This window comes from Chaetodon trifascialis, chromosome 14 (assembly GCF_039877785.1).
Source record: "Chaetodon trifascialis isolate fChaTrf1 chromosome 14, fChaTrf1.hap1, whole genome shotgun sequence".
NCBI classification, from domain to species: domain Eukaryota; kingdom Metazoa; phylum Chordata; class Actinopteri; order Chaetodontiformes; family Chaetodontidae; genus Chaetodon; species Chaetodon trifascialis.
Window position 1 is genome coordinate 9,914,641 of NC_092069.1, and position 25,360 is coordinate 9,940,000.

The window sequence follows — 25,360 nt, forward strand, 5'->3', positions numbered from 1 at the left end:
CTTTTAATGCGGCAAAAACAAATAACTGTGTTTCCATAACTTCAGTAAACAGGCCAACTCATAAACATTCACTTAACAGAAGGCAGCTAGTGAACAATGCTGATTAAAGCGTAGAAATGCTTTAGTGGCAGTCAACCAATAAACCTTAGTGGAGCTAACTTCTGCATTAACCTGCAAAAAGAGTTATGACTGACTTCAAGAACACTTTCAAAGACTGACAGAAGACATATGGAGCCCACCTGTGTCTGACCCTGGTTCGATCTGCCTCCCTGGTGGAGATACCTCAGTCTCTGCTCCTGCAACAAAAGAAGATGGGAACACTTAAAAACCTGAGATACATTTTGAGTTGGCACAAACATGAGCCCAGAACCTCTCTTTGGGCTGAGTTCAGCTGAGAACAGGTGACGACGCTTTCTTTGCTTTAATAAGAGTTGAGCCATAGCTGGATCAAAATTTGATGGAAGTTATGGAGTCATTTACTTCCTCTGTAAATAATAGATGGAGCAGCTTTAAAGGCAGCATGAAAGTCAGGAATGTACCATATACTTTTCCTCTGACGTGCTATATGGTGTTTCCAGCTTTTAGTCCAGTGCTGTCCGCTTGCTGTCTGACTCTTGAACACACACTGAAGTTTATTGTGTTTCAACAGCTTCTCATTCATCAAGTTGACATTTAGAATTTCTTTGTACTGGATGACAAAGCTGCTGTCAAAGAAGGAAGACAGTAGAAACACTGCAGTTGCAGGGCACACACACGCTGTGTCTGTGATAATGGCATTGCTTCCTGGTGATCATCAGTTAACTGATATTTCATACAAATACGCTTTATTGGTTTATACCACTTTAAGAAAGATGAGCTGCACAACCAGTTCACTTCTGTTTGATGTGTTTTTTGCCATCAGAAAAGATAAATAATGACCACCCCTGCACATCCATCCTCCACCCACACAGGTGTTTTTCTTCATGGCAAGAAAAGCACAGATGGAGTTGATAACAGTGAAAACAACTGCATTCCATTTAGGTGAGCCAGTTTCAGGGTTGGGATTGTGCTCACTGAAACATTTGATAAAACAGTCATTGTTCCCAAAATTCACCTGTGCTCCTCCATGTCCTTGGGACATCATGCCATCCCCATCCACCCACCTCCAACCTGGCTAGAGGTCTAATTAGCCAGTGCATGAAAACACCCGTGTGGGTGTGCAGCGTCTTTAGCACAACTGGTGAGGGAAGAGTAAATATTGAATCTTTTCATGCCTCAAAAGCAAAATGTAACACACTGCTGAAGTGATATTTAGGGCAATACAGTGATGACAGAACAGCTCCGAGCTGTAACACAAACCTTTATTAGCACCTTGATGTATATATGTAACACCGAAAATGAAATTTCTCCTGACTTTGCAACACCCTGACACCCTTTCACCACGTCTTGTAAAATTTGAAAAATCTAATCATAGTTAATCATATATTTGCTATTGATTTTCATGTATTTTGCACATACACACATTAGAAGGCAAATGGCATTGAGAGGGAATAAACAGACAGAGAGACAGAAAGCGAGAGAGAGAGAGAGAGAGAGAGAGAGAGAGAGAGAGAGAGAGAGAGAGAGAGAGGTCTGTGGTGTGTGATGCTGACTGAGGCAGTTTACACCTCTCTGTATCGTGCTGGCACGTAGTACAGCTGACCTGTGTGTCTGTCACACACACACACACACACACACACACACACACACACACACACAGAGGAAGACGGAAATGGAATGTTGGCAAGAGGCCTCCCATCATTCACTGGCAACACGCAGACATTCACACACACAAGCTAATAACACATTACATAACAGTGGCTTGTTTCATTACATGGACAGTGCAGGAGTGAAAGTGCTTGTAGTAGGTGCCAGGAGCTGTGCTTTGGACTCTTTCGTCCCTGGAAGTTGGTAATGCATGCTGCAATATACTAATGTTAAGAGGATGGAAACTGCAAGACAAGGAAATGCTTCAAAGGTTACACAATGGAAGGAAGTACTTGGTAGCTGTCATTTAGCTGGGAAATGTCTGCGTTCCAAAATGCTGAATATCAGCAGAAAGTTGCCAGATAAAAACACAAGTGCCACAGTTGGCCTTTAAAAACCCAAACTGGCTAAGTCAAAGTTGGTGGTTGAAATTCTTTCCCTGCTGAAAGCATTTTTATGCACTTCAGACTGAGTAGATGCTTCATCGAATGAATGGAGGCATTTAAAATCAGATTTTTTTTATGGTTTCCTGGAGTACAGCTCTGCTCCAACTTCTTAGCAGCTGTGGCTCCCTGATGACCTCATTTCCTGTCAACTCAATGGTCACTTCCTAATGTGGGACTGGCCATGATCTGTGTGTGTGTCTCTCGCTCTCTTTCTCACGCACACCCACACACACACGTACACACACATACACCGTATTGTCGCACACAAAAGGTGAATGGTATTGGCTCTAAGACGGAGCTGTTCTTTCCTGCCAGTCCTTAAACCCTGACCTTGATCACATGTCCTGTTTCCAAGGAAGACGTATGAGCCGTGATCCTTACACGCACACACACACTCAAATTCCTTCAAGGCCGTCGCTCCTGGGGCCTCAAAGTCGACCTTTTCAGACAGACTCTAATGTAGATAACCTCACACTAACTGACAGGCAATCCATCCAGCAGCCCGGCGTGTGTGCGTGCATGCCTGAGTTACCTTGGCGACCAACATCTGTTGCTGAGCCTCTATTTGTTGCTGCTGTCTTGTCGCCATTTCCTGGAGCTCAGAGAGGGTCAGCTCCACACGGGGAACCTGCAAAGACACACAAGAACACATACAAATGAATATATTAATACAGTATGTCCATAGCATGTTTTCCCCTGTGTATCTCTAATCATTGTTACTGACAAGATGAAAACCCAAACAGTGACAGGAGATAAATGCCAGGCTGGAGCGCACAGCTGCACACACATATCACTTCACATTTTAGGTCATAGAGCACCTTCAGTGTGCTAGAAATGTTATTAGGTTAGCAGCTGGTGGCCTTGGCTGGGTGACAGAATTATAGCATTGGTGCAGGGAAAATATCTGGAATCCTATCTGGTCTGGTCATTACAGCGCTGTGAGACAGACATCAACATCAGCCGGGAGAAAAATCTAATCACGCTGATCATTTGACCCATATTTCACTATCAAAGGAGGGTTTTATTGAGGCGGCCACACACCAGAGCAGCTTGTTGTGTAGCTGTGTTTGTGGATGTTCTTCAGAACAAACATTTCTATGATTGTAATGTGTAAGGGGGTGGACTGGGGTGAGGGGAGAGAAATGCCTTTAGCAGACAGCGGCGGAAGGTTTCCACCCTGCAACATCCTGCTATTGTTTTTGCTCATTCATGGACACACACACACACACACACACACACACACACACACACACACACACACACACACACACACACACACCCACCCACACAAACACACACACACACACACACACACACACACACACACACACACACACACACACTGCACCTGGTCTGTAATGATGAATTTCAGGATGCAGTGAAGCCAGACAAAATGAAAAAAGTAACACATTTGTTCAAATTTTCCAGACACTGGCTGTTTTCCACATTATCCAATGGATAACACGTTTGGGCCACAACACAGTTACACCACCATAAAACATGCTGACACAGTCAACACAACACAGCTCCACACTGCATCAAATAAAGCTAGAATGCAGAAAAGAATGCAGTACAACAGGAGAATATTAAGTCTTGCCTTACAAAGCAGATCTTTGACTGTCAGCAAACATGTGAACGGCTCAGTACATTATCAGTATAGCTCCATGATGTGTTAATTCACTACATTGCAGACCTTCAGACCAAACATGCCTGGATGTAGTTTCTAACTCAGATTAAATCATACTCGAATGAATGCCACCTGGAGTAAAAGTATGTGCCATTTGTAGTTATTATGAGACTAATGATGAGGGCAATTATGAGAGATTATCAGTGGTTAATACATACAATACAGCTGAAGTAACAACAGGAAGGGGCCTAAAATGAAACCCTGAGGAACCCCTGAACTAATAGGTTTTAAAGAAGCAGTTGTGTCTGTTTGTGATGAAAGAAAGGGCATTTAGGGGCCACTCCACTCAGATTGACAGAAAAACACAAAACCAGTTGTTATTTGTGTAGGTTTTGAGATCTCTGTAACAGTCTACTGCCAACACCCCAATGCACTGGAATTTGGTATGCGGTGCAATGAAAATTTACAATTGAAAATCACGTAACAAAAGTTTTCATCTGAAAATAATGTCCCAGAAATAAGACCTCCTGTACCCTCACAACATTTTATTTTGCACTTAAGATGTCTGCAGAGAACATCGCTCTGAAACATCAGCTGAAGATGGAAGCTGAACATATTTAAAGAAGCCTGCAGTCTTTGGGATTTAAGGGGTCTAGGCCTTCAAGTTAAAGGGCTTGAATGACATCAGGGGGACTTCATTCAGAGCTCAATTTCTGAGAAGAGAGAGAAATTGTCTCAAAAAGCCTGGGGATTGCAGGCTTCAGTCAATTTGGGTAAACGCTGAAAAAGTCTTCACATATTTCAGTGGAGACTTTACTGCCATGACTCAGGGAGGAGCTGATGAAAAACTCCATTACCCTGAACTGAACCCTGAGGGTTATGGCAAATCTTAGATATGAAATCAGTGAGAAATTAAAACCACCATCCATATAGTGACTCAGGGAGTGGAAGCTCTAACTCTGGCACCATTGGCTCAACGCTAAATATCAGTATCTGTGATTAATGACACTGGTAACCACGCTGTGCTATGGACAGCATCACTGCCTTCAGGCTGACTTACATAATTCTTAAAAACACAATGCAGACACACAGTATTCCACCATAATGCAGACTGGATCATGTTTTAGACCATAACATTATGCACATTACACTGGTTTTCCAGTCAGTGCTGCCACATGTCATTAGCTAACTGCTGACTTGTGGGATTCTGCAGATCCTCATTTTGAATATGAAGAGTCTGCAGATGCAAACCGACCTCCTGCTAATGCACTCTGGTCCAGTGCTGTCACCTTAAAGGAGACCAGACCAGTGTGATTAGAATCTGAGAGCACTGATGCAGTGGTTAATACATAGATCAGAGCGTGGACTCCTGGCACTGATCATTATAAGGACAACCTTCAGAAATCTGGTTCCTTCAACATCATCATAAAACTTGATTGAAAACAATACAATACAATCATGTGCAGATGGACTTGTATGGAAGCAAAGAATGGCCACAATAATTAGAATTTTAGTGTGAGTGGGAAAATAAACCATGAGTGAATATGTAATGCGCAAATTTTAACTGGATTTATCGCATTAAAATAGTTTGAAAACCATTCTTCATGTGGTCTGACTTACTCCCTTAAAGCCACATTACACAACTACTTTACACAGACTCGTAATAGGAACAATGGTGCCTCTTTCATTTCCACTTGACACCCTGGACACCTGTTCTTGCAGTTCGTCATTTGGGTGGGCGGATCCCGCAAGTGCCTAATGTTTCATGGCACTACGTCACACAGCAATTCTGGTAAATCGTATACTCAGTACAGACATCATGGAAGACCCTAGGCCTGATTTTATAGCAGGAAATTTGAAATTTTGCATAAAATTAAACAAGAAAATAATAACAAAATTTGACAGGCTGAATTTGCAAAGCCTAAAAACATGTTTAAAACCTGAAATCATCTTGTCAATCGCATTAATTCAGATTTTATGCAAAAAGGCATCAAGATTCAAATCCTGACACGCTTTTCCTTCCATATACTCGCATCATAAAGATGTATTAAAAGGGTAAGCAAACAGAATTTTGTCAAACCCTCCACTGAACGAGAGCTTCTTCTACTGGTCACAAATCGCTGACTCTTGCTCATCAACATATTACAGATACAAGGTTTTTCAACACACTTTCTGAACGACTTGTCTTAAAAGCCTTGGGCTAAAGACCACTCATCAGTCAAAACACTGTGGCCCATGGGGTGACGTTGTTGTCCTGGGATTATCTGTTGATGAAGTTCATATCCTCTGGGCACTGCTGTGATGATGACATGCATCCTACAGCGGCTGAAAAGTTAACAGTTCGCCTGGCACTTAACGCTGCTGTCATGCATTTTGCTGCTCACGCTGTTAACACTCTGTACAACATCCTGCGGACCGCGCGGCTCTGAGCCCCCGGCTGACATTGACATGCAGTTTCTACCAGCCTCCCGCTGTGCTGTATTTACCTGCAGGCTGTCCCATGTGATCCTGCAGGAGCGGACTTTAATTTTGCTGCATTGTCCTTCAACAGTAAATTCCTGCACCAAATCCACCTCATTCCACTCCATCCTCACAGCCCCTCAGAGAAACAGCGGACCTTTATGGTTTCAGCTGGAAAAATGTTGCCAGAGGCTTGAAAGAGAAAAGCTCGGAGGGGGGAAATGAGAGCGATCCTTATCACAACTTTCCCTCTCGTCCGCCTGGCGATGTGCTGTGATTTACGACACTCTCTCCCTCTCCCTCGCTCGGCCCACGCTCCCTCCACTCCCCCACCTATTCCTCTCTCTCATACACACTCTCTCTCCAGCATTGGTGTGTTCTCATGTGATGTGTGAAGCCCACTGATGTGACACTGCATTCAATTGTAACAGCAAACAAACATGAACACCTATGAAGTGGTGCAGTAAGACAGAGAGATAATCATCACCTCCATCCCTTTCTTTTTTCCTCTCCTCTTTCCCCTTTTCTTTTCTGTATCAGTACTGTTCTCTTTCTCCTTCTCTTCTTCCACCTTTCATCTCTCCTTCAGTATCTCCATCCTTTTGTTTATCCCCATCTCTTTCTCTATCTGCATTCCTTCATCTCTCTTTCTCTCACTCCTTGTCATCTCTGCAGCTGGCTTTTTGCTGCAGCGACATCCCCTCTCTCTCTCTCTTCCTCTCTCCCCCTCACGCCTCCCTCCCTCTTTCTTTCTCCCACTTTCTCTCAGAAGGGAAATCACTGCACCACAGCCTGATGGGGCACTAGCTGCTCTCAATCAACCTCCGCCTTCGACTCCAGATGTGTCTTATGAGGAAGATGATGGCGATGATGATGATGATGCTGCAGGCAGATTAATGGCCGGGGTAGCGTGCATGGCGATCTTGTGGCACACATTCCTCCCAGACGCGTCCAGCGACACACACACACACACACACACACAGCATGCATGTACGTGCACGCGCACACATGCACACACACACATGCACACACACACACACACACACACACACACACACTAGAGTAACAGCTGACTCCTGTTGTGTCATATTGCCCTCCTCTTTTTTCTCTGTTTCAGTCTCTGCAACACACACACGCACACACGCACGCACATTCAGTGACATGTGACTTAACTGCTGCGTCACCCATTTTCCCTTTCACTCTGCAAAACAGACACACATCTGTCTCACTCAGATGGACACACACGCACACACACACATGTCCAGTAATGAAAGTAGAGTTCCTGCCAGTGCTGCTGTTCTGGGTGCAGGCATCTGTGGGTGTGAGTAGGCTTTGTGTGTGTTGGCTGGACATTCGCAAACAGAGCTGCAATTATGATCAGGGCTATTAAAAGCGGTTCATTGTAGTTTTTAAAACTGAATGTAACAGATTAGTGTTATTATTATTATGGTTGTTGTTGAAATTGGATGACATTTCCAGTCAAATTCAGCAGGTTTTGAGCGCAGAACTGTTTGAAACCTTCAGACTTGGACTCTTCTCAGGCTCCTAATATAGCATTTACACCACCAAGGACCATTAATATTCATTAAAACTACTGAAATCCCCAGCTTTAAGATTATTTTGGGACCGTTGCCAGCACTTTAAAGGGAAAACATTCAGATTTTGCAGACACTCTAATATTTATTTGGCCGACAGCACTAAAATGAGGAAAACACAAGCATCACGTTGATGACTGAGTGATGAAATATGATCATATTCACAATCAGAATGTCTGGTGTTAATGATCATGTTTCCAAGAAGCCTATTTATTCAATTCAGCTTCAGCTATTTTCTAGCTTTTGGCTCGCAACTCACTTCACGGTATGTCTCATATCATTAATGTAATGGAACAAGAAGAAGAAGAATAGGAAGATATTGACAGGGCACTGGGTTGGCAGAGGACTGATGATCAGCAAAGCTTTGCGTCATTTCATTTCATTTCAACTAGGCTGAAAGTTGCTTCTTTTGGTTCCAAGGTAATAATTCTGTGATGAAAGCCTTGTAAAAGCCTCCATTTGTCCATTCGTTTTGTGTTTCCTGTAACATTAACACTTAGGAGAGATTTCCTTGGATCACTTGCTTTTCAGTAACAGTGGTTTTGGCCTTATAATAAAGCAGAAGACCTGAGGCACACATCTTCTGAACTTCATTCTTCTCCAGCCACAGACCATCATCAATATCATGGAGGCCCCTTAGGGGACAAATTCCTTCTTATAACCACAGGGCCAATACCCAATAACAGTGTGCTGTCTGGATGCAGGCATAGTGTTGTTTTTGTAATGGCACATCATCAAATCCCCTTTTACACTTCAAAAAAAGGATTATTTCATGAATACAAAGGACAAAGAAACTCCTCTCCTATCCGAAGCAAAAAAAATTGTCCCACTTTTATGACAACTGGGGCATGTTCAAGGCTCTGATTGGGCTATTTGTTGAAGTCAGATCTGGCAGCACTGGTTTGCAAATTTTCAGTCCCATCAGAGCGGCATAACTCTCTCCTGTAGCATAGTGGGACTGATGCCACACATCCAGAGAGTACAAAATGTTTAACTGTGAGGGTTCACTATGGACAGGCAGCTATCATGGACCACATGTGGACTTTGCTTTAAGAAGCCCTCTTAAGTACTTTTATCGCTGAATATCGCTGTAATTCCAGTTAACTGGTGTTAGATTTTCAAGTCACTTCAAAGGTGTTATTTTGCTAACCAACAACCATTTCGAACAACTGCAGTGGAACCACAGCCGTCTCACGTTGCTGCTGCTCTCTGGTCTTTGCAGCAGTTTCACATATGTTGCGATCACACTTCTAATCTGAAGCACATGGGGATATTTGACCTTCTCAGTGCGCGAGTATTACGTTTCCCAACAGTGTGTATGTTCTCAGAGTTATGCACACATATACCAGTGCAGACACACACATACACATGTTGTTCTGATCATACAGTAGGTCCCAACAGTAATGAGACCCATCCCCTTCCCATCTGCTGTACGCCTCCAGAAAAAATAGTCCTCTTAATCTACAATAACAGCCCACAGACATTCCTGCAGCCTCACCCGTACTCTGTTATATGAACTGCTCCAGTGACTAACAATCACACAGCAGGGTGGCCCGCTGGTTACAGAGAGCAGTCTGTGACTGAGGGGGCACATCTTTGAACCCCACCGCAGACAGCTTGTCCATCAACATCCATGTGTCCACACGGTGTCCTCGGGTAAAACAGTGAACATTTAGGAGCAAGAACAGCGCGACCAGCTGCTTTTAAAGAACACTCACTTAACTTAAAGTTCTGGAGCAACACAGCACAGCTCATGTGTCATCCAAACAGGGACTTTCCAACAATTGTCTGAATGTGAATGTTTTCTACTCAAATGTTCTGGATGTCTGAATAATACAAGTGATATTTTTGGTAAATCACAGCAGCACCAAAGTGACCTTCAGTCACATCTTGTGATTCAAGTCCACCGATGACCATAAACCAAGACTATGTGACCCACAAAGGCATTTCCAGTGATGATATACAGAGAAAATATTCATCTTGATTAATGTCAACACGACCCCTGATGTGTGTGTTTTGTCAAGAGCACATAAACACACACAGAAAGACACACCTGACTTCTTAATATATCTCTCAGCAGCGTTCTTACATACAGCTGGATGGGGTAGAATTACACTCAGTTGGATCAACAGACTCAGTTAAGTGTGTGTATGTGTGTGTGTGTGTGCGTTAACTCAAAACGTGTGATGGTCCCTGTCAGGGGACACACAGCAGAGGACAGCAGCTCCTCTACACTGTCTGCAAAGGAACATAAGAACTATGTAAAATTCTGCCATAATATTACAGTAAAGATATGCAGCCATCCAAACTCTACACGCCCCCACGTCACCTTGTTATGGTTTTTTCAGCTTGTAGATTTCCACTGATAGGATAAAGCCATGTTTGGATAGGAAGTCATAAAGCAAGGCTTGCAGTGGACAGTCATGCTAGCTAGCAGCTCTGTGAGGGTGTGCAACAGCACTCTGAGCAATATGCTAACTTCCAACACAACGCTAACTTTGTAATGTTAGTGGGCCTATATGTAAACTTCCTACTCTGTACCATTAACACTACATACATGTCAGGTGTGTTATGTTAATGCAGAAATTCAAGCAGACTCTGCACACCCACAAGCGTAACAATGTAATGAACGGCTCCATCAGCTTCTGCACTCTTCATCTAGAAACACACAGCAAACTACACAACCAGCATTTCATCTTCACAAGTTTCTGTGCAAATCTATCCACCACCTCATTAAAAGCAGCGGGGCTCTGACCAGGTCACTGGATGCTAATTGCTAATTATGCACTCTGAGGTTTCCTTCTTGGTAAATTGAACATTTTCCTTCAATTACTTTTACAATATGTGAAGGTAAAGAGACAAAAATAACTCCTCATGCTGATAGGTTCTTCGTCTGCTCCCAATATTCACGCGCATCTCACAAAGATGTTTTGCTCTGAAGAACAATAGTAGATTTACCAACCGACCGACCAACACTGCTACTCCTTAGGCCTCAGTGAAAATACCCTGCTTTACTTTTTAAGTAAAAGAATCACATCAACACAGTCTGATTTCCTGTTTAAAGCCAGAAGGGGAAAACAGACTTATCCTGAATTTCTGCAGAGTCATTTGAGTCATATTGAAATTACATTTTGCTGCAGTGAGTAATGACAGAAGTCAGTGAGAGATCAGTGGTGAATAACAAATCAAAAACTCATGTATACAAAAAAAATATCTTTGTTTCTCTCACACAACTGTCAGCACTGTCATGTTTACATCATTCTGTGGGAGGAAACATCATCTGGTGTGAGTGTGTGTGTGTAAGTGAGAGCTTCTGGATATGATTATAGAGAGCCCAGAGTCACACCCTGACTTGGAGCCTTGCATCTACATCCCTAAGTAACACACACACACACACACACACACACACACACACACACACACACACACACACACACACACACACACACACACACACACACATAGACAAAATAATACTGTCAGGGCCAAACACACATGGCCACAGAAGCCACACCTTGCCTGCACATAGCATGCAGTTTTCACAGGACGTAACCCACACTGACTGACACACACACTGTGCTCTGATTCTCTGACACACACACACAGACACACACACACACACACACACACACACACACACACACACACACAGAAACACATGGCCAACAGTCCCACCCTGACACATGACACAGAGACAAACTGCTTGTTAAGCAGTTTGTGTGTTTGAATCTGTGTGTGTGTGTGTGTGTGTGTGTGTGAGAGAGAGAGAGAGAGAGAGAGAGAGAGAGAGAGTGTGAGAGAGAGAGAGAGAGAGAGAGAGAGAGAGAGAGAGAGAGAGAGAGAGAGAGAGAGAGAGAGAGAGAGAGAGAATTGTAGTTTTGATTTTGAACAAACAAGACAACTTTCAGAAACTTAAAGGGAAAAGAAAGTAAAGCACACACACCCATCCACCCACACACACACACACACACATATAAACACAATTCAAAGTCACCTCTACATTAACTCCTATTTTTTTTTCCATTGTTCTATTATGTATGACAAGCTGATGTGAGGGGAAGATCTGCTTCTTGAGCTTCAAACAGACACCGTCGCTTGCATGTTCTGACACACACACAGACACACACACACACATACACATACACATCCACAGAGAAGAGACATACCCAGAACTCACCCCCACGCTCCTGTCTTCCCTTGAACTCTCTGTTTTTGCTTGAAATGTAAAAGGCAGGGGACGAAGAAAGGATACTTGGAGATACGGATACCACAAGACAACTGTGAAGGAGTGCGCAAGGTGAGAGGAAGAGAAGAGGGAGGAGGAGGAGCTGTTTGGCTAGCTAACAATCCTCTTAGCCTGGTTATGTCATGGGACCGAGCTAATCCTACCTTCACTGACTGACCAACACATGCACGCACACACACATTCACACACTGGCTGACTAACCAGCAGACTGACCAACACGGACACGCACATACTTTCACACACAAAAACATGGTTGGTGACTGGCTTACCGAGGCCTAACCAACACGTACAAAGCAAGTGTTTCGCCTGGACTTAAATACAATAGACGATACGACTGAAAATAGCTGTTAGTGACGAATAAAAAGCTGCTGCTGTGAGCTCAGCTGCTCTTTTTACTATATGACTCAATATTTTGGAGGTAAGATAACAGGATAAAGCAAGGCAGCAAAACAAAACATGGTGAGCTAACGGCAATTAGTCAGGCGAGTGACAAAAGGCTAATTCCCATTTTATCTCTTTTTATCTCCTGCTATTAAAATACATACAGTAATTACACTGTATGTATAGAGTACATACTCTGTGTGTGTGTATTTTCACATGGCTGTTACTGGTAGAATCACCACTGTCACTAATCCGTGGGCTAATCTGCTAGACTACACACACAGACAAATGCATACACACTAACATGCAGATGCATTAAAGTGTACATACGGAAATGCTCACACACACGCACCAAAGTGTTTAATGTTTAATTTGCCTTGCCTAAATGAAAGGATCAGTTTGTGTAGGATTTATGGGGATCTTTTGGCAGAATATGGCAGCGAATGAATAGAATATTCATTAGTATGTCTTCATGAGCTCTGTACATCTACAAAATGGGGAAACAGCTAGCATGTCCCTGTCCAATGAGAAAATCAAGCTATCAGCACCTCTAAAGCTCACTAATGAACAAGTTAAATCTTGACTGTCAAGGATTTTACAGGGAGTTACTTTGATTTTTTTATGTTTGAACTGAATCAGGCTGGTTGTTTCTCCCAGTGCTTTATGCTAAGCTAAGCAAAGCATCTCCTCGCTGTGGCTTCACATTTAAGACAGGTATGAAAGTGCTGTTGATCATCTCACTAAATCCCACAAAGAAATCAAATAAGTGTATTTCCCAAAATGTCAAGCTTTTCTTCTTCAGATTATTTACAGGCTTTAAGGGAATGGGTTTAATATCTAAAAGGGTCGAACAAAGGGTTTGATTAATATTGGTTTTGGAAGGCTGCTATTCTGAATGTGAGGGTTTAGGGACACAACAATCTTAAATATGATCTCTAATGCTCTTAAATTCACATTCAGGCCTTTACCATGACCATACACATATGCTACCAGTGTCAGACACAGAGTGAAGCTTTAAACAATATCATTATGTGTGAAGTGCAGACATTTATATGCACAATAGATTCTCGATGTTGAGATTGAGCTAATTAGAGATGCAAAACACAGCCTGTCCTGTACCCTCAGCCCAGCCCAGCGCAGCTCCTGTGTGTGTGTGTGTGTGTGTGTGTGTGTGTGTGTGTGTCCACCTACCCTGTCATTAGCACTCTCTGTTGCTTCTGTGGTCCAGCTCTGCTCCAAAGGCTGCTGACTTCCTGCATATAAATGAATAATGAAAAGACATCTGAGCAGAGACATTGAAATAAAATAAAAAAGGAATGGACAGGGGTGACTGCTGTGACTGACACACACACACACAGAAAGAGAGAGAGTGAGCCTCGGCCTTAATTAACCATTCAACCTTGTGTGTGTATGTGTGTGTGCCTTATCTCAAAGATAAATGAACGGGGAATATTGGCTTTTGGGTGTGAGAATTCACATGGATCAGTGTTCTTCTTTCAGTATTCTACAATGTATTCTGGTGTTAAAAGTTTGCGTGTTATTATGTTTGTGTCCTTGTTCCCTCTGACCTTATTTACATTCAGTCTGTCTTATTCCTACTAAGGATGCAGAAGATGTTGTTGGCAGCTTGCCTGCTGTAGCAGCACCGATGCAGAGCAGAAGGTGTTGCAATAAGACTGATTCTGCACAGGCTACATGTACAGCTATATGCTTCTAATACAAGATCAGAAACATCTTGAAGAAAATTGAAAAGAAATGCCATTTGGATGAAGCTAAAACACACTGAATTATATGTGAAAAACATGGAATCCCCCCTCTTCTTATCTGTACTGAGCTCCATCTATCTCTCTGTATATAATCTATAAATAGCATCATTGGTTTTAATTCTACTTAGACCAGACAGGTTCAATCTGGGTTAATCCCAGCCAGCTCCAAGTCTCACCTCCAGTCAATAGAGCAGTTCTTAACATTCAGCTGAGCAGATAAAATAGTATCTTTCAACCAATAGAGAACTTAAAACAGTAATTACATTCAATTGAGCAGCTATGTAATTACTAGACTTAACAGAGAAGATGTCACGCTAGGACACTTAAAATAGCTTGTTGATAATCAACAGTAATTTATGGATGCAGGGAGAAATACATCATTAGCTGTGGTGGGTGTGAATTCATTTATGACTAATTAATTAGCTCTGTTCCATCCCAATAAAAACATTTCACTTTCTATTACAGGGTTGATTACTTAGTGAGGTAGGAAAGTGTGTGAGCTCCAGACAGGAAGGCGACGTCCTTGAGTGGGAGGTGCAAACTCAAATGGGCACCTTCAATAAGCCGCAGAGGGCAGATGATGTTAAATTAGCCTGGTAGGAGATACTACATTAGGGTAATATGTTGCTCTGATCCGTGGAGCGCTGTCGGCTGCTTTAAGAAGCTGTTTTATGACAGAAGGAGAAGAGCCAAACACAAGTTGGCAGCAAACTGCAGGGGGGCATCAAGGAGTCAGTCTCTCAGCTGCACTGATGATGCAGCTGCCTCTAAATTCAAATGCAATGTTGGACGTCAATCATTCCTATCCACACTGCACCTATACAGTCCAGCTCTGGACACAGGGGGACCAGGGGAACAGCAGGCTGTTCTCTCAACATCAGGCGGCCAAACAAACTGCTGCTCTTTCTTATCTCACTCTAGATCAATACCCTGCTGCTCCTAAACCTATGACAGATCTGCTGGCATGTGAGCTGTGACTGGGTGGAAAACGACAAGGAGAGAAACTAAAACCTGCTCACTGCTGACAGAGCATTTGACAGGAATGAGAACAGGTGCAGCATAAACAGTACAGATACAGATACTGACGCTTAGATATAATAAACAGTCAAAACACACATGGGAAAACCTTAATTGCCTCTATGACTCAGACAAGCTGAAAATATACATATGTCTAAAAAAAAGCATTCTGACTAATTTATTATTCAGAATACACTTCACAGGCATGTGATAATAATGAGATTTTAATGAATGATAATTATATTTTTAATGACGGTGGGAGAGAAGGGAAGGCACCAGCAGGTGGTGAGGTCGTCCTGTCCCTGCAGAGAGCGCGCACAGACACAAAAACACACCGGTGCTCCAGCAGCCACCCTGCTGTTGGAAAGCACTGAGCGTTGTGCACAACTATTTTGGCAGAAGCTCGTCTGACATTTCTGCAGCAGACCAAACCTTTTCTCTGCCCGCCCGCCCTCCCCTTCATGTTTGCCATGTCCACGTTATGTAACTCTAATCATCTTATCTGGCTAATTACTGGCCAAGCCCCTGAACTCTCCTTTTAACCTCACACACACCGCTGACTCCCTGTGTTTGTGTGTTGTCTGCATGTGAGCCAAATTCTGAAAAAAAAAAAAGCAATATATTTGAAAGCTGTCGGAAGTTCATGTTCAGAGTCCTAAAGGAAGCTTGGATGGACCGAGTGTGGTGTGTGTGTGCTTGTTTTGCTGTACCTTGCATCCAGGAGGGGCAGTGTCTGAGGTAGAAGCTGACCTCTGGCCTCCTGGCTCCCCACTGCTGGAGAAGATCCAACAATAACAACTCCGGAGGGAGAACTCGCTCTGAGGAGAGACAGACGGCGAGAAGATGTTAGACAGGCTGTGAGAGAGTGAGGCTGACAGTGATTCGTCCACAGAAGCCATTCAAATCAATTAGCACTACTTACATTAGCGTTTATCTAATGATCTCACTATCATGTTCACCTCCTTTTGATGGCTTTACTCTCATATTTCTGTAATACATATTTTTCATATTCAATTATATTATATTTCTTATGATTAACTCCGACTGTCCTGCCAGGAGGTCAGTCATTACACACTCATGCTGTGCAGCCAAATATTGATCCAACCCGCAGATTCACATGTTAAATTGCAGATCTCAAAGTTCCAAAAGATGCCAAATATGTCAAGCCTAGATTTGTGAAAATGTGTGCAAAAGGATGCACAAGACAAGCAGGATCTTTTCATGTGATGGACTGATGAAGGCCTAACAGACATGGAGTCTTGTGTTTGAATATTTCTCTCAGTGTAACATCATACTACAGCTTTAAAGCTACTTAAAGGGGAAATTAGTGGTTGATTAAACACCTCAAAGCCTTTTCTTAATATAAGCAAGGCGGGGGAAGCCCTGCTCACTTGCTATGGTTGAAATGACGTCTTTTAAAGCAAAGACTGACGACTGTCACACTGTGAATATTTACAGGTTGATATGCTTAAAGCAGGAAAATTGAAAATAAGGAAATGTCCGTGAACTCTATTTTTTCCAAAAACCCCAGCAACAGCATTCTCACAGCAAAGTACATCAATCCATATCTAATAATACACACACGTAGGCAGTGGCTTAGTGGCCACACACACCAGTCGTGAGGCCACTTGCGGCCTTAGGCATGGCCTCTTGTCACACAGCAACATTTTGACACAACACCATTTATTATGTGCTGCCTGACTGTGTCACCCTCTAAGAAACAGTACAGTATCAGAGCCATTTATAGCCTGTCTGACCGGCCACAAACCACAGCGCTACACAAACACTCTGTGTGGTTATGTGCTGCAACAGCTATGACTGAATAGATATAGGCCAGGCTTTAATGGACACGGTAGCTGTCGGTGTCTGCATGTGATGGACTGGTCTATTCAGGTTCATAATGGCATACAGTAAACAGCAGGCACTTAGCGCTATTGATTCCACAAGCTGTAGCTGTGATATAGGTCTGACTCTGTTTACAATTTACAGGCTCAAATGACACAATGTGGGCCGGAGCCACGCTGAGATTATCCTGCCATATAATTCCAGATTCTAATCATGTAAATAGTCTAATACTCAAAGGACTGTAAAAGGGGGGGTGTCCATAGTAATTATATTAGTAAAGGACACAGTGGTGAATTACGTGTGTGTGTGTGCCTGTGCGCATACAAATACATGTCTGGCTACTAAGAAAATAGAACAACAACAATAATAATATTAATAATTAGAAAGGAGTATGTGGATTTATTATGACTGACACTCACCACCATCTGTGTGTGTGTGTGTGTTACAGTCTGTTGATGGTGCGGAAAGCTGATGCTAGAAGGTGGATGCTCATGGACAAATGTGTGGTTTGTAATATCTGCATCTTGTATTAATTGTTTTAAGCAAGTTCCATCCATCCATCCATTGTCTATACCTGACTATCCCTTTCAGGGTTGCGGGGGGGCTGAAGCCCATCCCAGCTGTCACTGGGTGAAAGGCGGGGTACACCCTGAACCGGTCACCAGTCGATTGCAGGGCAACATACAACATTCATATGACATACAACCATTCACACTCACACTCACACCTAAGGACAATCTTAGAGTCACTAATTAACCTAATGAGCATGTTTTTGGTCTGTGGGAGGAACCCGGAGTGCCCGGAGAGAACCCATGCATGCACGGGAAGAACATGCAAACTTCACACAGAAAGGCCGCGCCTGACCCGGGGATCAATCCGGGAATCGAACCGGCGACCTCCTTGCTACAAGGCACGCACACTACCGTGCCGCCCGTTTTAAGCAAGTTTAGAATGTAATTTTGCAGATCTTATACACTGTACGTCGATGGATGGGTGGGTGGATGGACTCACCATGTCCATTCCATACTTCTGCGAGGTGGCACTCCCCCTCGCCAGCTTCTTTACAGTATTCGACCACGTCAGTCACCCTGGTTGCCGGAGTAACTGGGACCTCAGTTAGCATCTGCTGGGTGTCATTGAGGTAAACCGTCAGGATCACCTGTAACCATAGAAACAAATGTGTTAAATGTTATAAAACAACTAGCACCTGACCATTTCAGGAATATGGACACAATGGACGGGACCAGATATGACTAGCTAACTAATCAATCAATCAATAGCATGGTTTCACAACAGCTTCTTCTTCTTCTTCTTCTTCTTCTTCTTCTTCTTCTTCTTCTTCTTCCGGAAACAGCTGATGAGTCATATGACTTAAATGTCTGAACTTATTGGAACAAGGTGTTTCCATATCCCATTAAAAAAAGACGAAAACCATTTCCATCATCTTAGTCCTGTTCCAATCTGAGCAATAAGAAGCAGCCTGGCCAATCAGAGTGATTACATTTATCCTGAGTGGAAGATCCAGGTGAAAACAATGAAGATCAGCTCAAATCAACCACCTCTGTAAACAGTGACACTTAGATACACAAGAAACAGTCTGTATGTCTCCAACAGAAACAGCATAAAATCCAATCAGTAGAGCAGGTTTGAGGCAACTTGGCACAGATAACAACACTGAGAGCTGAGCTGCAGATGTGAATGTAATCTAATTAAATCTTAAAGCTTTCAAGATACAACACATGTTAATGTGAAGTGATAAGAAGGCCACTGGGATCTCTAGCAAGGGAAAAGAAGCAGACTTTACCGACAACAGCGGCTTGTGACACGATCCAGTCGTCCATCTGACCTAACAGCACATTGATCACAGCTTTAATTACCTATCGATAACGGCTTGTCCATACACAGACACACACACGTACGATTCCCTCTGGGCTCAGCACAAAGGTTTAACCTAATTTAAATGGAATAATATCCCAATTTAGTTGATCTTATCTCCCCATATTTAATCAGAAATGTTCTGAATTCAATTTTATCCAAGTCTGTAGTTAGTTTAGTTTAGACTAACATAGTAAATTATAGTACAATACTGCCAAACATTACTTTGATAAAGCTTTCGGTTTGGTTTTAACACGCCGTATCTGAAAAACCAATGCCTGGCTTCAGAGTATCAGCCGAGCAGTAATGATCCCCTCTGAAATCATTTTGTTATCAAATCCTCCAAAATCTGCGGCCAGAAGATTAAAATAGCAATCAGAAAAGGACATCCTGTGTTACCGTCAGTGATGTCACTGGCAATGTCGCTGGTGATGTCATGTCAGATAGTCAGTCGGCAGTTGAAAGATAAATTTAGGGTAATCTGGGATAGGAACACACAGACTAACCGAAGCACACGCACACACACACAGATACAGATACACTTTTAATCTCAATGTCGCCTTCTCTCTCTCTCTCTCTTATACACACACACACATTAGATTGTCTGTCATCCACACACACAGACGCACACTCAAAATGCATACTGTACACTAATCCACAGTATTCTATACACCTGTCCCAGATCATGTGAAGTAATCTCTGGTTGCATGCAGACAGACTGAGCACGGACACATTCTCTAAAGCTTGGATTAGACACACAAACACACAGCTACAAACACACACACGCGCACACACACACGCAAACACAGGGGTTTTACTAGTCCACAAACCATTTAAAGTAGGCTAATCGTGGCCTCACAAGGGCTTTAATGTTTCTGTTTCAAATGGTGAAAACAGCAATTGTCACACTGAAGGACTGTCGACAGAGATGAAAGTTGTCTTTTATATAATTAAATCATTCAGAGTGGTTTTCCAATCAACGAAATATTCATAATTCCCTAAAACCTGTATCTAAAGTAGGTACTATGAATGCGGTGGTATGGCTGAGAACTTGCTGTGCAGTTGTGCCACAAAAGGTCTAATATCTGGAAGCAGCATGGAGGGAAACTGCAGTATCAGTTGTTCCATTATAAGGAGAAACTAAATAATAAGACAGATTGTTGTCACGTGTGTAACTTCATTCAGTAAAATTAAGAAATCATTTATCATTTCCCCCAACACAAGAGCCTGTTCTCTGCTTCCTCAGCACAAAAGTAGCACTCGGCATTCTAACCTCAAAAGAAAAACTCATTTTTGTGACTTATGTTAAGCTTCTACCAAACAGCTGTGTTAAACATAGTGGATAGAAATGACACTTTGCTAAAAACCCTCCTCTGAACAGCAACTGTCCAATCACAGCTTAGTAAGTGTGACTATGCTTCCCAGTCCTGTCAAGCTTTGTATTCCTCTACATGGTGATGTGGTGTGTATGTATGCATTTTTTGTAGTCTTTCAAAAAGAGCAAGTGTGAGGAATTACTGTCTTAATCAGCTCCAACAAAAGCTGCAAATGTTAGATTCTCTGGCTAACTAGCTCACTACCTAAAATAGTGTCCAACCATGATGTCCAAAGGCAATCGGCAAGGTATTAGCTTTCTACATGGGATGTCCGGTTACAGCAGAAAAAACCCCGTTCAGGACCAACACGTCCACTGTCTGTGGATATGTCACTCTGGGACTGTAAACTCCATATGTGCAGGGCAAGAGTGGAAAGCTTGGTGTAGCAACAGCAACTAAGGAAGGCGGAAAAAAACAAACACCAACACTACTATGGTTTTATTATCTGGAACATGCAAAGCCACAAGATTTATGCACTGGAGAGAAGCGATCAATGTAGCCAACAGAACCACATCAACGGAAAAGAGCAATGAATCAAACCACTGAACTGGACACTTTGTGACTTCTCTCATTTGACTGGTAAATGGACTGCCTTTATAAAGCCCTTTACCCAAAGCACTTGACATTTTGTCTCTCACTCAACCGTGCACACGCACGCTCACACATCAAAAGCAGCTGAGCTACCATGCGAGGCACAAGGCTTATTATTGGGAGCATTTCAGGGTTCAGAATCCTGCTCAAGGACACAAGTCGGTTTGTCGTTTCCACTCCTGCAATCAGGAAAGGGGTTTGGCTCAAATGACTTACTTCAAACTATGACTCTGATAGGTTGTTCAATAATATTGTGCACCTGGTATACTATGAAGGCAACACTTTCTAGACAGAAATGGCGAGTTTCCTATCAAAGACATGTTGATTAACCATGTACATGAGTCTTTTTCACACAGCAGTCATTTTGAATTGTCTGAGTGGCTGTTTAAAAACCCCTCCGTGGACTTCCAATATGGCCGCTAGAGTGTAGATTACAACATATCATTGGAAAACCCTCCATAGATAGACCAGACTATATAGGTCAAAACCAGGCCAGATAAACCAAAGCAGCAAACTGTATGCTGTGGTTTGATGTGTACTCTACCATTACCAGCAAATAAGTGTTCCGTTATGTGCGTAGAACTATAATAAGGCTGAACATGTCCATATCTGCTGTATGTATGCATAAAAAGAAGAATCGTAGAAGATATCAAACAAAAGCAATCAAAGGGTGTTTCATCAGTAGCACTGAGCTGCTGATTGTTGACAAGCCTGTCAAAAAAGACAGACGTGTACAGCATGTGATGTGAAACACCAGATGAACTCACAGGAAGGACGACTTCATTCTGTGTGTCAGTGAACAGAATACACACACACACACACGCAGGCAGATTGAGTTGTGGTTCCTAAATTGCCCCTGGTGCTGAATGGAGTGACTCTGGCTATTTTAGGCATTAGAGACAGATAGTCAGATAGTGAGACAAGAGTGACAAACAGCCTCGTGCTTCCTGTTAGTCTACTGCAAAAACACATCAATGCTCATTTTATTAGTTGCTCTTGGGCATTTCAGCCCAGGGTGCTGAGGGAGGCAGGGTGACACGCTCTGAACTGTGAGTCCAGCCTTTATTCCCTCTGCTCCAGTCTGATATTAAACAACAGCAAACTGTGTGCTTTCCTAACCCGCCATGCCTCCACTACACATTACATGTGTCGGTGAAAGTACGCCTACAGAGGGAAACACAACCCACGCTAATACAAGTACCAGTCTTTTCCTGATGTATATAAATACACTGAAGTGAGAATAAAGCGTTTGTCTCTCACTCACCGCTGGTTTGCTTTTTCTGGTTTTCAGCTTCTTCTTCTTCTTCTTCTTCTGTTTGCTGCATTTACTCAGTTTGATGTTCTTCGACAGAAACAGCAGTCGCTCCAGCACCAACCCAAAGAAACGCTTCATTGGAAAAGTGCTGGCCGAAGACACACACAAAAGTGTGTGTGCGTGCGTGTGTGTGCATGCGCGTGTGGGATAATCAATAATTAGCGGTGCCTGATGGAGAAAGTGGTGCCTTTGTGGGAGAGTGTGTTTGAAATGTGCGAATGTCAAGAGTGTGTGTGTCCCCAGGGGTAGGAAATACAACTATAAGAGTGTGTGTGAGAGAGGAGGGGAGGGAGGGAGTCGGCTTTCAGTAAATATGAGGGGAGGGAGAGAGGGTGAGGAGGAGAGGATGATGGGAGATAAGAAAGACTGGACACTTTTCATGCCTGTTAGTGGGAGTGGACCATGATATTGACCAGGTATTGTTTTGTATTAAACCTGATGCGGTCCAGTCAACACCGTCCACCTCTGAGACGATGAGGTGCTTCTATTTCTATTGTTAGATTGATTCAGTCAGAGGTGTGACCATAAAAATCATTTGAGGCTGTAATGTAATTCTCAGCAGGCCTCATGTACCAGTTTAGAAAGTTTTGAGGGTGAAATCCTTGCCTGATAGACATCTCTGTTGACATATATCATAATGCACCACACATTTTCAGCAGGGGACAGATCTGGACTGCATGCAGGCAAACTCAGCCCATGCAGTGAGATCTTTTATACAATCATGTTGGTTTTTAATACAGCTCCGCCTGAAGGGTACCTTGGCAAATATTTACAAAAATCAATGACGTTTAGTAATTATAAGATGAAATATCTGAATATAGGCCCAAAAAGATTTGTAAATCATTGTTTTTCTTTACATTTTTCAACAGTATGGTATATTTATCTTACTTTGTAAACTCTGTTTTCCTGCTAAAATATATAGCCATACTTCGTATTTATACTTGTCGCTGATCATATCTGCAGCTGCAATGACAGCAGCTTGTCCAAATCTAATTGGAATCACATAAACACTTTTTTAGAAAAATGTTTAACTCATGAATTCTAAAATGTCCCTTCAAACTTTCTTGCCTGACATCAAACATCCACATTTGAGTTTTCCAGTTAATAGTCTACACACGGTCAGATCAGTGGATTATTACACCACTAACTTCTCGTTCAGTTTGAGCATGTGACAACTGAATTGAGCAGTCTTTAAAAAAGTCCCAGACGTTCCGATGCCAAAACTTTTTTTTTTAGCTCTGAGTCCAGCAGAGCTGGAGCCGGCCAGGTCACTTAGGGTCAAGACCAGACCTTCACTTACAAAATCCTTAATGGCACAACACTGAAACATATTAAGATAGTTTGTTTAATTTTGACTTATGAACTAATCATATGTGAGCTTTTAATTTGAATGCAGATATCATAATTATGTCTGATGAGTAGGAAACAATAAGCAGAAATTCTGTTTATCTTTAACTGCACTTTTCTTGCCCTATTGTGCACTTCAAAGTTATTGTTTCAATGAGAAAAAAAAATCAATTATTCGTTAATATTCACAGATAATTGCTGTAAGACAACAAGAAAAAGCCTCGATACTATGCTGAATGACAGACACGGCCACCAGCAGTGAGTGTGGACTTGAGGAATGCGCCTAAAAATAATCTTGAACCCATTCCTTCTTCATATATTAGATATCGGCATTAATATTAGCTAAATATATTATGTGCTGGCTGCGTACTGTGGTGTGAGTGAAGCTGTCCAGAAGCAGCAGCGGTGGCCATGCTGGAGGGAGAGATTACAGAGGCTACACTGATATACTGCAGCATGACTGCACTCTGCACACACTGAAACACACACACACACACAGAAGGGACACAGAAGGTGCATTGGCAGAAAAGCTGTCTCCCTGTCTCTCTCTCTCACACACACACACACACACACACACACACACACACACACACACACACGGTCACATGTTTGGTGCATGTGCTCACAACACTGTATCTATTGCATCTATTAGAACTGACAGGAAATCAGTGGACAGTGCAGGGCAGACGGACACGAGAGGTGAACCAGACGGCATGTTATTCAGTGTATGACTGTTGTCATTACGTGAATACGACTAAAAACATTCAATGCACCAACAATGAGATGCAAACCTAATCTCTCTTCTTTCCTCTTCCCTTCGCTCTTGACCTCTTAAATCAGCAGTCACAGATTAGTGGTCACGGTGCATCTGACTGATATTTCTGTCCCACAATCCTTTGAAACTGCTGCCTGGAGACATCATACTAAACTATGACCATTTACCTGAAGCACATCACGAATCAGAACGAATTGAACGTAAAAAACAGGAGTTTTGAACGATGTCAGACTTTATAGGGCGAGGTAACAATTAACATTAGATTAATATCAAGACAGCAGCTCTAAAGTTTATTAGCAAAGAAGCAGTGTTTCGTTATAAATGATAGAACTAAGAGGAAGGAGTGCTACTTCGTCTGTGTGTGTGTGTGTGTGTGTGTGTGTGTGTGTGTGTGTGTGTGTGTGTGTGTGTGTGTGTGTGTGTGTGTGACCACAGGAGCTGGAATTTTTATAAACAAAATGTTCTTCCAAGTTCTTCTAAACTACAGTACAGCACTTCCACCCACTGCAGACAATACAAGCACACAGTGCAACAGAGATAGTCAAGATTCTCTCTCTCTCTCTCTCTCTCTCTCTCGCACACACACACACACACACACACACACATTCACATTGACTGTTAACAGTAAAAGTACAGGAATAAAAATATATAAATACAATTTCCCAACCGATTACAAGATTGAAAAAACATTTACATTTAGAGCATTTTTTTGTTTTTTTGTACAGGAAAATAAGGTCAGCTGACCAGAGTGGCTGTGAGACTCCCTTAGGTGTGAGAAAAAGTCACATGGATATGAGATCCTGCTCATCAGCTGAAAGGACACATGTTAAGATGGACTCAGACCAAAACATCCAGGTTCCTTTTCCAGACATAACAAAACCTCATTCAGACGACAATGCTAACAAATAAAAAGCAGTCTCTGAACACAGCCTTTCTCAACAGTATGTCCTGTGTTTCACTCCGCGTGTCCACA

At 42.6% G+C, this 25,360-nt stretch overlaps 1 protein-coding gene across 7 annotated transcripts in view; it reads right to left on the minus strand.

Annotated features, from left to right (window-relative positions):
• The window catches only part of LOC139342310 (apoptosis-stimulating of p53 protein 1-like), a 44,488-nt gene that overhangs the window by 14,326 nt on the left and 4,802 nt on the right, over positions 1–25,360 (minus strand). For 5 of the 7 annotated variants that reach the window (XM_070979361.1, XM_070979359.1, XM_070979360.1 and 2 more), the window contains exons 2-6: positions 18,120–18,267; positions 15,974–16,081; positions 13,672–13,733; positions 2,704–2,799; positions 240–296 (exon numbers count right to left, since the gene is read on the minus strand). In XM_070979361.1, coding sequence (XP_070835462.1) covers positions 240–296; positions 2,704–2,799; positions 13,672–13,733; positions 15,974–16,081; positions 18,120–18,267 — 471 coding nt within the window. Of the gene's footprint in view, positions 1–239; positions 297–2,703; positions 2,800–6,284; positions 6,526–13,671; positions 13,734–15,973; positions 16,082–18,119; positions 18,268–25,360 lie in introns of those variants that run through there. The other 2 variants (XM_070979364.1, XM_070979362.1) reach the window with 1 other exon arrangement.